Genomic DNA, 15,629 nt, shown 5'->3' with positions numbered 1-15,629 from the left:
AACAAGGCTTTTATGTTTGTTTTTCCTTTAATAATAGGCCTAACAGAATTGATCACAGTCATTAAACAAGCTGTGCAGAAGATTTTAGGAAGGTAAGGCATTTTGCTTTGGCTTCTCTGACTTCCTGATTCTGGTGAATAAAAGAAAAATTAGAATTGTTCTAGTGAAGCTGGTGATTTGACAAATGGTAGTTTGTAAAATTCTTTGTAACCTTATATAGACACAGCCCTGAGATACTGCATTGTGAACCCATTTTATGCATTAGTGCCAATCTTTTGATACTAAGGGAACAGGTTTAATGTTTAATTGTTTATTGATTGACTTCCAAACAAACCAGAAATATTTAGGTCATAACATGAAATACCTACTTTAAAATCTGCCTCTGAGCCTTTTATCTTCCATTTATACTAGTACTTTCTATAATTACAGTGGAAATTTTCTTGTGAAGTCTACAGCAAGACTTGATGTGGCTCTGTAATAAAGACACTTAACTGATGACTGATTTCTTAATCTACTCTAGTGATTTCAGTCAGCAGTTTCAAGTTTGACTGGATCTCAGAGAGCAATCTGTTAAAAAAAGAGTGTGTATAGGATATGTTGTATAGTTTCAATTTATCCCAATTCCCTTTTCTCTGTTTCTAGCGTTTCTCTTAAACATTCTTTGTCTCTTTTGGACTTGGAACAAAAACTAAAAGAAATCAGAAATCTAGTTGAACAGCATAAATCTTCTTCTTGGATTAATAAAGATGGATCCAAATCTTTATTATGCCATTATATGATGCCAGATGAAGAAACTCCATTAGCAGTTCAGGTGATTAATTCACAACCATTTAATCAAACCAGTTATTCTATATTTTTAAAAAATTTTTACTATCTCTTGAAATTAGGTTTCTGAGGTTCTTGAAAGACTCATGATTAAAAGGCCTGTATTCCGGGGCACCTGGGTGGCTCAGTCATTAAGCGTCTGCCTTTGGCTCAGGTCATGATCTCAGGGTCCTGGGATCAAGCCACGCAGTGAGCCCCGCATCAGGCTCCCTGCTCAGCTAGAAGCCTGCTTCTCCCTCTCCCACTTCACCTGCTTGTGTTCCCTCTCTTGCTGTCTCTCTCTCTCTCTGTCAAATAAATAAATAAAATCTTTAAAGAAAAATTAAATAAAAGGCCTGTATTCCAATAACTTAAATAAAACCTCATTAATTTACAAAGCAAACAGCAATTATGACTAATTTCTAATTAGAAACATAATTTTAGATTTCAGCAAATTTTTATTGAGTATTAGTTATGCGAAAGACACTGTGATATCTGAGTCATATAAAAATGAATAAAACCTGTTCATTAAATTTGGAGGAACTCATGAGAAAAGTTCAGTTTCTGTGGCTAAACTATATTATATGAGACCAAATAGCAGAAGATAGAGCTGATAGCTGGGACAAGATCATGATCAAGATCATGAACTTCAATTTATAGACCAATACCACAATTACACAATCTGCTTTTTAAATAAATCAATGAAGGCAATATCAAAATGGACTAAAGGAAATTTTAATCATCCACTTGAGAAACAAATAAGGCCTGATCTAACAGTTATCAACTATGGTGTTGCTCCATACAGGTGTGTCCTGGGCAGTTGTGATTTATTCATTGATTAAGAATAAGAAAAATGTTGGAGCACCTGTCTGGCTCAGTCAGTGGAACATGCAGCTCTTGATCTCAGGTCATGAGTTTGAGCCCCATCTTGGGTGTAGAGATAAATAAATAAAGTTACAATTTAAAAAAAAGAAGAAAAATGTCAAAGATTGCAGGTTACATATCTCATTTTTAAATACTGGGGTTTTTTCATATGTAAGCAGGTTATACCATTCTTTACAGTTAAGAAGAAGATCTCACTTGACAACTGGAGAAACCTTAAACCCAAGAGGCTTCTAAGCTATACCTTGTCTTAGAGGCCCCATTAGAACAAAGACTACCATGGTTTTCAATGCCAGCTGTTTTTCCATCCCCAAAGATAGTCCTGTTTGGGTGTCCAGAGACCTTGCCTTCATGACTAGGCCAAAGAAAGGGTTGCAGCCATTTAGGGGAACCCCATGACCTATAGGATGGAGGCTAAACTGAATAAGCAAATAGATGAAACAGAATTAATGAAAGAAAAAGGAGAAAACTTATAAATTCTTCTCAAGAAGATGCAATATTAAAAAAAAACTTTCTGGAATGATAAAACGGTTTCCAAATTTTAAAATTCAACAGTGGAACTAAAAAAGAAAATGGTTCAAAGAACAGGTGAAGAAAGGAATGACAGACCCAATCTTACCTGTACTGAATTAAACCTTGAAACTTTAGACTGAAAGGACACACACAGCCCCAGACAAGACTAGACATGATGAAGAAAGACATGGAGATTTTGATAAAGTGTCTTACCAATTAAAGAAAAAAAAAATCCCAGGCCTCTGGAACCTCAAAGGACTCTTTTTTTCTTTGTAAATGTATTCTAGAAATGTGCTTAAGAGAGGCCAAATAAATAAGAGTCTTACAAAGTATAATTTTACTTTGACTCATTTTTTTAGTATAGTTGACACACAATGTTACGGTAGTTTCATAGGTACAAATAGTGATCCCAGCCCCACATCGGATTCCCTGCTTAGCAGGGAGCCTGCTTCCTCCTCTCTCTCTCTGCCTGCCTCTGCATACTTGTGAGCTCTGTCAAATAAAAAAAAATCTTAAAAAAAAAAAATAGTGATCCCATAAACCTATACATTATGCTATACCACAGTATAATTTCTATCTGTCCCCATACATCTCTGTTATAATATTATTGATTATATTCCTGATGGTGTGCTTTTTATTCTCATGACTTACTTATTCCATGACTGGAAGCCTTTATCTCCCACTCCCTTCACCCATTTTGCCCAGCCCTTCACAACCCTCCCCTCTGCAACCATCAGTTTGTTCTCTATATTTATAGGTCATATTCTGCTGCTTGTTTCATTCATTTCTTTGTGTTCCACATATGAGTGATACCATATTGTCTTTTTTTTTCTTACTTCACTTAGCACAATACCCTCTATGTCCATCTATGTTGTCTTAAACGGTATCTTCTCATCCTTTTTTTATGCTGTGTAATATTCCCACACACGTATATGTGTGTGTGTGTGTGTATTGTATGAGCCAGTAAATCTACTATTGAGTATTTACTCAAAGAAAACAAAAACACTAATTTTATATATGCACTCCTATGTTTATTGCAACACTATTTGCAATAACTAAGATTCTGACTCGTGCTTTAAATAGTACTCACCTATACATATGAACTTTTACAGTTTTCTTGGGTTTAAAAAACTCATCTCTTGATTTTTATTAAAACATAGACTTGTAGATTTCCTGAACTCTTGGGGTTTTTAATATGATTAGTTTTGTCATAACTTTGTGCTAATATTTGAAACCCTAAAGTATAGCATTTTTATTTCACAGGCCTGCGGGCTTTCTCCTAGAGATGTTACCACTATTAAACTACTCAATGAAACTAGAGACATGTTGGAAAGGTATGTATACTGCATGTAACAGAAAATGTGTTTCTATTTAGAATGTACTTATGACGGTTTTTAGCTTTTCTTAAATGACATATGCAATGTAGTATCTTGTTAAAATTACATTTTGAATCTATTCCCTGTCTTTAGGTAGCATTTCCTATCTAATGTTTCTTTTATTAAGGTGATGAGAGAAACAGATTTTTATCAAGATGTCCATGCCTTCCTCAAGCTACTTCCTTAGCCCTAGAGATTCTGAAATACTAGTGGAGGGACTAGAAGATAGTAAGCATTTATATTTTGAGAAAAACTCTCAGGGGTGATTCTGATATACTCAGTGTATTAGTAAATGTTTAACAACTAGCTCTTTAAAACAAACAAACAAACCAGAAACTGAAATTGTAGCGGCAGCAGTTCTTACTACCAACTTGAAATCACTTGATACTGACTTGAGGAGTTGGGGAGAAGTGCACTTTCAAGCCAGAGATAGCCAGCTCCAGGTAGTCCTCATATATACCACACGCACACATATGCAATGTGTGTGTACACTCCCCCCCCTACACACACACATACACACACACTCAAGTTTTGAGAATACTCCCCCTAATCCTCTAATCCTCTCAGGATAGACTATAATGTCCCTAAAACTTTGAGGGATAAAAATTTCACATCTTCCCCAAATTGAGTATTACTGTTTTAAGTCACCCAGAAGACAACCAGAGTGTTAAAAATGGAGAAAGCATCAGACTATGCAGTAGAAGTCTGGAAGACCTAGATTCAGTTTTGACTTTCCTGTTCATTAGCTGTTCAGCATTGGCTGAGCCACTTAAACTCTTTGAGGTGATTTTATCATTGTAGAATCTGAGTAGTAGTACCAGTCTTAAGTGGTTAATATATCAAAGTTTCTTTTGTCCTCAAGATAATTTAGAACCATTTTCTCTAGTTTTATTTTCAGGGGAATTATAGTCTCCACTTATATTTTCTTGATCATGACAAAAATCAGCAAACTTGAAGTTTAACTCAGCTACTGAATCTACTGTATGATTCATCAAGTTGTAGTCTCTTGATTTTCTACAATAGCCATTTCCACATATTTTCTTATTCCAGTTTCCACCAAATCACTCGACAAAATTCTTCTAGAAAAGGTCATCATTGATCTCTTGCCAAATCCAGCCAAAAATGTTCATCTTACTTGGCCATTCTCTGATAATTAACGCTGTTGATCAAGCCTTTCTTAAAATTCTTTTCTCAAGTGGCTTCCATGACCGTAATTTCCTAATTACTCTCCACGTTCTCAGATTATTTCTTCTTAGTTTCCTCTTTATCCGTCTTTCTTACAAACATTAGTTTTCTAAGGTATTTGTTCTTATTTCATCCTCAGCTGTCCCAAGTAATTTCATATTCCCCTATTGCTTTAACAACTATCTGTATGCTAATAATTCCCAAATGTATAGCCCCTTGCCCAACACTCCCATGCACTTGAGATTTCTAGATGTCAAAAATCAAATTAATCTGTTCAACTAGGTATTTCTAACTTTATAACACATATATATTATTCTTTATATCAAAGAGGTTTTAGGGCTCATGGGTAGCTCAGTAAGTTAAGCATCCAACTCTTGATCTCGGCTCTTTAGCTGTCCTTTTTGGATAGACGATCTCAAGGTTGTAAATTCAGTCCCCAGACTGGGCTCCAAGCTGGGCATGGAACCTTACTTTTAAAAAAAAAAAAAAGAGGTTTTTTGAGATACTTACATAATATAACAAAAGAGCTTGAACTTTAAGATGAGAAAAGCCTGGGTTCAAATTCTAGCTCTCCCATTTACTAATTACATACCTTTGGACAAATTTCCTCATCTCTTAAGTATCCATTTTCTCATCTGTACATGATAATAAAATTTTCTGTCTTACTGGGATGTCATTACACAGTATGTAAAGCAAACCATTATCTGTGACTATAAGATGATTCCTCTTCAAGAATTTCCTAAAGAGGGGTGCCTGGGTGGCTCAGTCAGTTAAGCATCTACCTTCAGCTCTGGTCCTGCTCTCAGGGTCCTGGGATCAAGCCTCTTGACATTAGACTCTCTGCTGAGTGGGGAGTCTGCTTATCCTTCTCCCTCTGCCTACCCTTTCCCCTGCTCATGTTCTCTCTTTCCCTGTCAAATAAATAAATAAAACCTTTAAAAAAAAAATGTTCCCTGGAGAGAAGTAATACTGTTTTTGATATTTTTGAAAACGCATTGTACAAAATGCTGGATGATACTAAAAAAAACTCACAAAATCATTGTGTTGTGCTAAATAATAAGCTCACTTTTTATGCTTCATTGTTAAAGATTAGTTCCTTGATATAATCTTACAGTGTTTTAGGCTATAAAAAGTAGTTTGTAAGTAGAAATATTGGTGGCTGTCAAATATAACAACATAGTTACTGAATTTATTTCCTTTTCCATTGAGAATCTAAAAAGCAATTTATCCTTCTTATTTGTATAGTCCAGATTTTAGTACAGTTTTGAATACATGTTTAAACCGAGGTTTTAGCAGACTGCTAGACAATATGGCTGAGTTCTTTCGACCTACTGAACAGGACCTTCAACATAGCAACTCCATGAGTAGGTAAGATAACAAAAAATGTTATGTGTCTAATGAATACTCTAATAAAAGAGTGCTTTGAATGTGGTTTTTTTTGTTCCAAATTTGATTGATCATTTGTCAACAAATTAAACTCCCTTAAACCAATGACTCTGTAGAAGCCCCTTCTGGATTCAATATTAAAAATTTCATTTCTTACCCAAATTTTGCCACTATATGGAAATAAATAGTGAAACTACCTTTCTGTAAGCCAAGTTCCAGTTCCAGTTTGTGGGCTTGGGTTATTTTTTAACTCTTTAGAATATAAAACTGAAAATGTATTTAATTACTATAAACCATAATTGGCCCATATAATTCAATAGTTTGGACATTAAAATAACCAAGCAGTCTTGTTATAAATTCCCATTTGATGAATTATTTCTTACTTACACAACTACATAATATATTCATTTTTAGCTCTTATTGTAGGATTGGGAGTATTTAGTTAGTGCAATTGTTTGTAATTTTAATCACAATTATTTCTAAGTCATATAGTCATATTGCTAAAATGTATCATATGATTTTATTACATTCTTATTTTGGCATGAATATTTTGGGTGTCCTAGCAGAATTTATACTCTTTAATAACCTATTTTGTAGATTTTTATGTTAGACTCAGAAAACAGTAAGTACTAAACCAATGTTAACTGACTATAAAATAGTCCATTAAAATGAAAAGAAACAGTAAGTGATATGCAGTATTTATGTGTAATGTCCAATTTAATTCGTAAATATATAGGGTAAGAAATTATTTACTCAGTTCTCTGGAACCCTTCTTTATTGTATAAAAAAGAATAATTCGCAATTAACATTGAGGATTTGGAATACTTAGAGCAATAACATTTATTTTCTTTAACAATTTAAATATCACCCTAAATTTTTTTTAGATAAGTTATACAAAAATAAATTTCAGCCCCTGTATACTCCCTAAATCACGTTGTTCCAATTAATAAAACTTCACTGTAATCTCTGCCTAGCAAGGTGTTAGTTATTTCCTGAGTAGGGATAAAGAATTATAATCGCTGTTTTAATACAAATACTTGACCTTATACCCTAAAGAATTACAAAAATATAACCACATCAGCCAGTAGTTTAAACTCTTACAGTTTTCCATATTTTACTTTCCCATACAACCTACATTTTTCACCTCAAATCATGTTTCCTCAGTTATATTTTAATGCTTCTCTCAAAGTCAGAGATTATCTAATGCCCTTGCATATTTCATTACACACACTAGGTATTCAGTAGATATCTGTCTTAAGTTTTTTCTCTTCTGTATCAGTAATCAACTTAATACTCCATAATTCAATACTAGAAATATTTCCATTATGCCTTATGTTATTCCTTTTATTTAAAATGTAGTGAAAGTTCTAGCCATCACTGTAAGTGAAGAAAATAGATTTTCAGTTATTGGCAAAGAGACAAAATGGTCTAGAACCTTTAAGAAAATCAACTGAAAAGTGATGCTAATTAATACAAGATCAAATTATATATGAGTGTTTGTGTGTCTGTGTCTGTGTCTGTGTCTGTGTATTAATATGTATATATTCCCATAATACTATATACATTTAACATATGCACGTAATATATAATATTCAAAAAATTATTGAAAAAGTAAGCAGCAAATATACTTTCCTTATAAAACATATAAGGTGAAATTATTAGAATAATATGTTATTCATAATAGGTAAACCAATAGAATAGTATGTAAAATCCAGAAACAGGTTCTAAAATATACAGGAAATTAGTATATGATGAAGGTGAGGAAGAGATGTATTATTTAGTAAACAGTAAGACAGATTAGTCATTTTACAATGACTAATGTAAAATAATAATAAATTTAGACCCTTTTGTACCATACACATAGCCAAAAAAGCCAGGAGGTTTAAACAATAAAAACAAATGAACAGGTGAATAGGAAAAGGGGAATTGTGAAGTCAAGTTGGAGAATTGAGCACATACAGATTATGGTTGTCATCTTGAGAGTCCTGGGGGAACCACAAGGGAAGTGGCAGGAGAGTTACATGATGAAATTTACATTGTAGGATCACTTGGATTGCTCTGTGGAGAAGGAAGTGGGAAAGGAGAATCGGGGTGGGATATAGCAGTTGATGAATGAAGACTTCTATTAACAACTTCTATTAATTGATTCAGCAAGTACATTTTGAGCACATACTGTGCATCAGGCCCTTTTCTAAGTACTGGGATAATACAGTGAGTAAAATAGACATGTATGATAGTGGTTTCTTCAGTTTCTATTGAAGAAGAATTAATGTACAAAAGAGAGACATCAAGCAGGTAAAGACATGACAGATTTTGAAAAATGCTATCATAAAGGACAATAATGTGTAATTTTCTCAGGAACACATAAATCACTATACTGCTTTTTCTTTTTATACATTGCCTCAAATCTCAGCATAGCATACTGGTTAGATGACATAGCTTCAGCATTTTCATGATGTTTAAAAGGAAATTTCTAATGTAGCCTCAGGTATAAATATATGAAATGTTTCATTTAATGTAATAAACCTACATCTGTAATCCACACGCAAAAATTATTTCATCATTGTTTACAAATTGTTTCATCATTTAACAGTCACTATATCATCCGTAATCACACATTCATTTATTCACCAAAAAAATGATTGTTAAGCACTTACAAGTTAGAAGGTCACTGCTATAGTCCAGACAAGAGAAACTGCTTAGCCTGGATTAGGTTTGGCCATAGGGAGAGGTAGACCCACTTAGGTAATATTTAGGATTGTGGACGGATTTGATATAATCAGGATAGAGAAGTGCCTAAGTCTCCTCTTATATAGCCAGATAGATAATGGTGTAGTTCACTGGAGTAGGGAGGAGAAACATTCAACATTGCTAGTAATTGAGAGAAATACAGACTAAAACTGGAAGGTACTGTTTTGATCTATCAGACATATCAAGACTTCTTTATCAAGATTTTTTTAAAAACTCATGGTTGATGTAGAAAGAGGCATAATGGAGCAGGTTTTCTCACACACTGCTGCAGCAGTGGGCATCTTTCAATATACATTATAAACCTTAAAAATATTCATACACTTGAGGCGTCTGGGTGGCTCAGTCAGTTAAACGTCCAACTCTTGATTTGGGCTCAGGTAGTGATCTCAGGATCCTGAGACCAAGCCCCACCTCATGCTCTGCCCTCAGTGGGAGGCTGCTTGGACTCTCTCTTTCTCCTTCTGTCTCTCCCCCAGTTTCTCTCTCTCTCAAACAAATAAATAATCATATCCTTTGACCCAGTAATTCTGTGTTAATACAAGAAACTATTTAAGGAAAATGAGGCAAAAACTTAAACACCCAACTCCAAGGAGCTAGATCTAAATTGTCACAGCTAGAGGATGAATTAGCTTTATAATCATTAAAAACTAGATAAAAACTTTAGAAGAACTTTTAGTAAGATGGAAAAATGTTCATGACATAATAACAAAAATACAAAACAATATTGCTGGGGAAGTTATAGTCTTGTGTTTAAAAAACACACAAAAAAGCATAGATATGTATAAAATTACTGGAAGAAACTAACCATGATGTCAGTTACAGTTGTTATTCTAGGGGGTAGAATTATGTGTGATTTTTATTTTCTTAATACATTTTTGTGAGTATTCTTCAGTGATTGTATTGCACTATAATTAAAATGTTAAGTTCCCATAAGAAAATTTCAGAAAATAATTATTACTATGATGATTTTTCAGTCTTTCCAGTGTCAGCTTGCCACTAGCTAAAATAATTCCAATAGTAAATGGACAGATCCATTCAGTTTGCAGTGAAACACCTAGTCATTTTGTTCAGGTAAGAAGAAAGTTGGGGGGTATTATTAAAAAAAAACATTGTATCTTTGGTTGCGGTTATATTTGTCTGAAATTAAATTACATTTCTCTCCTGTGATATTTATATGTTCAAAGAAACCAAAAACTTGAAATCACACATAGAGTGTGGTAGAATGCCCCATGAGAGCAATAGGGTATCATGGCAAATTTATGAGGTTGGGAATACCTTTCTCCATGTTAGGTCCAACAGCAATTAGCCTGCATTTTTAGTCCACATACATTCTGGTGGTCAGTTGAACTTACTATGTTAATGTTTTGCCTTAAACTATTGGTGATAAGATTGAGCTGTGAGATCAGTAATCCAGTTCCACAAATTTTGAGGAAAACTAAAAAACTTTTGTGGAGAAGTAAAGCATTCTAGATTTAATAAATATGACTGTTGATAGTGTACCAATAATCTCATGAAAAGCGGCATAAGACAGTACTACATCCTTTCTTAGAAACTCCATAACTCCATCCTTTCCAAAAAGCATTTTGGAATGCATTAAGACTACTATTATTGAAATAGTAACTCTGAATCTATGTAGTTTTTTGTTGGTTTTGTTGTTGTTGTTGTTTTTCTGAGTCACTTGCAAACTTGGATTAGAAAACTTGGTTTAAAAGACTAAAACTTGTATTAGAAGTAAAAACTTGTTTGCAGGGTGCCTGGGTGGCTCAGTCAGTTAAGCCTCCAACTCATGATCTCAGCTCAGGTCATGACCGCAGGGTCATGAGTTCAAGTCCCATGTTGGGCTCCACACGAGGTGTGGAACTACTTAAAAGGAAAAAAAAAAAGTAAAACTTGTTTGTAATACACCTCAATTCCAAACTACTGCAGTAATGGACAGTGAGGAGACGCTACGGCTGAAGTGTCAGGGTGGCATCTTCTCAGTAACCTGTGTCTCAGACAAGTCAGATTATATTCCTTGTACTATCCACTTGGGAAGGTGAAAAGCACTGAGACCACAGATTGTGTTTCTTCCTTTTTGTGTATAGTTTCATCAGTTTGTCCTTCACATGCTTATTTTCCCTCACTGTTCTCTTCAGTCGTTTGTGTCATCTTTCTCACCCGTGACAGTTAGACATTCAGACTGCAGAAGGATGAGTGAATGAGACTGATCTCCTTTCACTTTAAGTTTAATTTCAGCTCAATTTTTTTAATCAAAAACTTAGTTTAAATTTTTAGTATCAGTGAGAGAAAAAGGTTGTAACTTCTGGCATTTAAACCTTCACTTTACCTTTCTCCACTTTCATAAGTCTCTAGTTTCATCAGTAGGCTGTTGGTCTTGGTAACGATTGAGAAATACAAGCAGGCATACATAATATACCACCACCAGCTTCAATCCTTAAGTAATTCATACACTACATTAATTAAAATCTGAATAATTTATAATGAAAACAAAAGATTTCAGTCTTATAAAAACACCATTGATATTGTTTAAAGTTTTTGAGTGTGACTGAAGGTAGATTAAACTAATATACTACACTATTGCTTGACAAGACTCCCACCTGTTCTTTTAACCATAATTTTTATGAGTTAAAATGCCACATTGCCTTCAGAGAATTGAATCATGAATTTATTGAGATCAAGACAGATCACTTGGGTTTTCTGATACTTAAGAGAGAACACAAAGGACCGTTTCACTCACTGTTTCTCTGATGTTCACCAGGGCACTCCCATGCTTCTTTGTCATGGATCTTTTCACAATCTGGTGAAGCCTATGGGCCCCTTCTCTGAAAAATATCTATAAATGTATATTACAAAATACATGGGTTTTAAAGAAAACCAATTATAAACCGTTTTCAAGATGCTTTTTAAAATCAAATTTATGAAGAAGCAGTATTGCTTTTTTGTTCATGCATTAAATAACAAGCTATAACAGCAGTTCATCCAACTTCCACAACTATCGTACATGAAAATGTCTGATTTCTATTGAAGACAAAGTCATAGGCCATGCTAATACTATCATAGTTGGTTGGCAATTTCATAACTGAAAGATACTAGGTTTTAGTTAAAGGTTAATGAAAATAAAAATGTAATTTTTTCTTATTCTTACATTTTCAAATTTCTTAAGAATCCTTCTTCTAAAGTGTCTATGTGCAGTTTATGTACATATATGCAATAATATATGACATGCTACATGTATTCTATGTTAGGTCTTCTAAAAAAGTAATATATCTCACAACCATGTTATATCAGCTTCTAGCAAAAGTACCTTTAGATTTGTATCTTTAGTACTATAATCATTCATTCAACAAATAATGTATCTAGCCCTTGGCATACATAAAATTCCATTTGTAGACTGTTTTGGGTCATCTTCTCAAAGTCACACTTGAGTACTTATCATTCCATCATTCACATAAGAACCTAAACAATAAGTATCTCGTAGATTTTATTATAAGAAAAAGTATTCCCTTCTTTAAATGATTTTCTTTTTGGCCTTAGTGCCATAAAACTTAGAGCTAAATTTATTGCTCAAATTGCAGATATGGATTCAAATGATCTATACTTCTTACAAATTGTAATGTTTTACTCTTATTTTGCTAGGATCTGTTGATGATGGAGCAAGTGAAAGATTTTGCTGCTAATGTGTATGAAGCTTTTAGTACTCCCCAGCAACTGGAGAAGTGATTTCTTTTGCTTCCAGAAAAACTACAATGGAATTCATTTACTTTTAAAAATACAATGAATAAATCAACTACATATAGGGTAATGATTTGTTACCAAAATGCCTAATAAAAATATATTCTTAATCGAAGTCTTCATTTCATAATAAAATAGTTTTATTTGGCATCTTAATATATTTTTTTAAAGTCAGGTCACCAACAGACTAGTTTTTGTGGGTATATCTGAGTGTACACAGTGCAAATATTTGTTACACCGTGGAATATTAATTCCAAACTGACTAAAAACTAGTGTAGATACTTTTTTACTATTATATGAAATATAATATACATTGACATTAATACTGAGAAAAAAATATGAGAAATAAGTGTGAAGTTTAGAAAAAAATGTACTTCTTAACTAATCATAAAGTTCAGTGGACTGAAGTATAGATGAGGGAATCAGACTTTTCTTCAGTTACTCTTCAAAGGTATAAATTATTTATTGTAAATAAACCTGATGAAGCACTTTTCTTTTTATGGAAATCAGTGAATTTAACAACCATGATCAGTAATTTTTTTTTTTTTTACTTTGTTAACAATTCCTAGAAAATTAGGTATTTAGAGACTAAAATTGTGCTGATGCTCTTTACTCAACAGCTATTATTAGCTACATAGTTTCATTCATTTTTATGTAAATAATTTTAATAACTTTGTATTGATTTTGAGACAGTAAATATCTTATTGCAATAAAATATTTTAGTAAAATGTGGTTTTGTTGAGTTAATACCTTAGAGCCATTAATTTTATTTGTCCCATAGCATTTTTTGCTCTTATTTTGGGAGAATATGCTAGTTTTCAAGTTTTATTTTAACTGGTAATATAACTGATGCTTTCTTTTAACTTTTTTGTTTGGAAAAAATAAGTAACGTTTCCTTCTGAAAAGAAATATTTCATTGTCTCTAGTTAAATCTATATTCTATATTTATAAGGGTAATTAGGGCAGAAATATATGAATCATCCGTATAGTAGATACATTTTCAGTAATATAAGAATATTTTCAGTGACATCGCTTTATTTTCCTCAAGCATAACATTATAGCTGAGTGTAGTAGAAGGTACAAAATTAGTTTTGAAGTCTCTTCCAAGGAGAGGCAGGCAAGGCCCAAAGCCAACCACTAGGTATTCTGTGTCTACAGTGTTTTAAAAAAAGAAAAGAAAAAAGAGATGTAAAAGTGGTAAGAAGAGCAAATGCTTCTCTTCAAAATTTGACAGAATAGAGTGATATTATTTTCTAATAGGGTAACTGAAAAACTACATTTTAGAAAATTAGTAAATGTATTGTGTAATAGGGCATGCATCTCTTCCAGCAGTATTAACCCAGGATTTCATTCAAGGAATATTTGAGACTGAACAGGTGTGGCCTTATAAAAGAATCAAACCCTGGTCAGCTGAAAATTTTTACCTGGAGTCCTACATCTGTGGAGTTGTGGCAGTTAGAGATGACAAGGTAAAAACCACATGTATTTGAAGCTATTTGGGTTTAGACATTCTAAATTTGTCTTCAACTAATACAGTAAGAGCCCTCTTATTGGAGACCCTTAGTTGTTTGGTTGATCCAAAAGGTCATTTAAAGCAGGGTATCATGCACCAAAAACTCATTCTTAGGGATGGCTGGTTTGTTTAGTTGTTTAAGCGTGTGCCTTTGGCTCAGGTCAGACAGATCCCTACATCAGGCTCTCGGTTCAGTGGAGAGTCTGCTTCCCCCTCTGCACCTCTCCCTACTCATGTGCACACATTCTTTATCTCAGAAAAATAAAATCTTTTTAAAAAAAAAACTTAATTTTTATATATTTTAACTAAAAATCAAATATCCTTTGTCAGTTATTTAATGTAGGACCCAGGTCTTTTCTTTTTAGTATAAGGTCTCTTTAGTATAAGGTCTACTTAAAGATGCCCTCCAATTATCTTTCTTGTACAAATTGCAAAATTGCATTACATGCTATAGTTGGGAACCCAGGATACAAAATTTTTATAGATTTTTGCTATATTTTCCTCCAATCTTTTAGAACTGTTTTGCCCACAATTAATTTACAAAAACCTTTAATTTTTTTTTAAAAAGCAATACACTTTTTTTTTTAAGATTTTATTTTTAAATAATCTCTACCCAGCATGGGGCTCGAACTCACAACCCCAAGATCAAGAGTCAAGTGTTCTTTTGACAGCCAGCCATACTCCCCTAAAAAAAGCAACACATTTTTATCTAGTCTTTCCAAAGTTCAGCTTGGTTTTTGCTGAGACTACAACTCTTCAAACTCACATTATCACAGTTTGTATAATCATGATAAAAAGTTCAACTGTCATGATCAGTTTGTTTGATAACTTTTAATTTCCTAGAGCCACTGTAACTAATTGAGTGACTTAAAACAACAGAAATCTATCCTCTCACCATTTCTGCTCCTTGGAAGTCCAAAATCAAGGTGTCAGCAGGACCATGCTCCCTCTGAAGGCTCTAGGGAAGACTTCAATCCTTTCTTGACCTTCCCAGCTTCTGGTGGCGCAAGTGTTCCTTGTCTTATAGCAGCAAACTTCAGTCTCTGTCTCAGTCTTCGCATGGCCTTCTCTGTGTGTCTTTGTATCTCTTACAAGCATGCTCTCATTTAGGGCCCACCTACATACAGTATGATCTTATCTCAACAGTTACTTTAATTATATTTGCAAAGACATCATTTCCAGGTAAGATCACATTCTTGGCTTCCAGGTGAACATGAATTGTTAAGAAATACTCTTCAACCCACTATAGAAACAAACTCAACTCAGCTTGGTAAACATACTCTGATTGCAGCAAGTAGAAATCGAAGGGTGTGCCAGACAGAAGTGTATTAACAGGAAACATGTAGCTTGCCCTAGGAACCATCCGTATGCTTTTCCAAGAAGATGGAGAGCATCATTAACCCAGTAAATTGGTTGAATGGAGATTACTTAAAACTGCCTCTACTTTTTCTCCTTCAAACTTGTATAAATGTGTTTGTTACTGTGTA

General features: G+C 33.6%; 1 protein-coding gene across 2 annotated transcripts in view; it reads left to right on the top strand.

Moving 5' to 3' along the window:
- The window catches only part of PEX3 (peroxisomal biogenesis factor 3), a 34,051-nt gene extending 21,312 nt beyond the window's left edge, over nt 1-12,739 (top strand). Inside the window, exons 7-12 of one of the 2 annotated variants that reach the window (XM_044247520.1) lie at nt 38-92; nt 643-811; nt 3,463-3,533; nt 6,006-6,128; nt 9,872-9,968; nt 12,534-12,739. In XM_044247520.1, the coding sequence (XP_044103455.1) occupies nt 38-92; nt 643-811; nt 3,463-3,533; nt 6,006-6,128; nt 9,872-9,968; nt 12,534-12,617 (599 nt within the window). In that variant the 3' untranslated portion in view covers nt 12,618-12,739. The remainder of the gene's footprint in view (nt 1-37; nt 93-642; nt 812-3,462; nt 3,534-6,005; nt 6,129-9,871; nt 9,969-12,533) is intronic. The other variant, XM_044247528.1, reaches the window with a different exon arrangement.
- Nucleotides 12,740-15,629: the final 2,890 nt, after the last annotated feature.

Source organism: Neovison vison, chromosome 1, assembly GCF_020171115.1.
Source record: "Neovison vison isolate M4711 chromosome 1, ASM_NN_V1, whole genome shotgun sequence".
Lineage (NCBI taxonomy): Eukaryota > Metazoa > Chordata > Mammalia > Carnivora > Mustelidae > Neogale > Neogale vison.
Note: the sequence above shows the minus strand (reverse complement) of the source record. Positions and strands in the feature narration are given on the sequence as shown.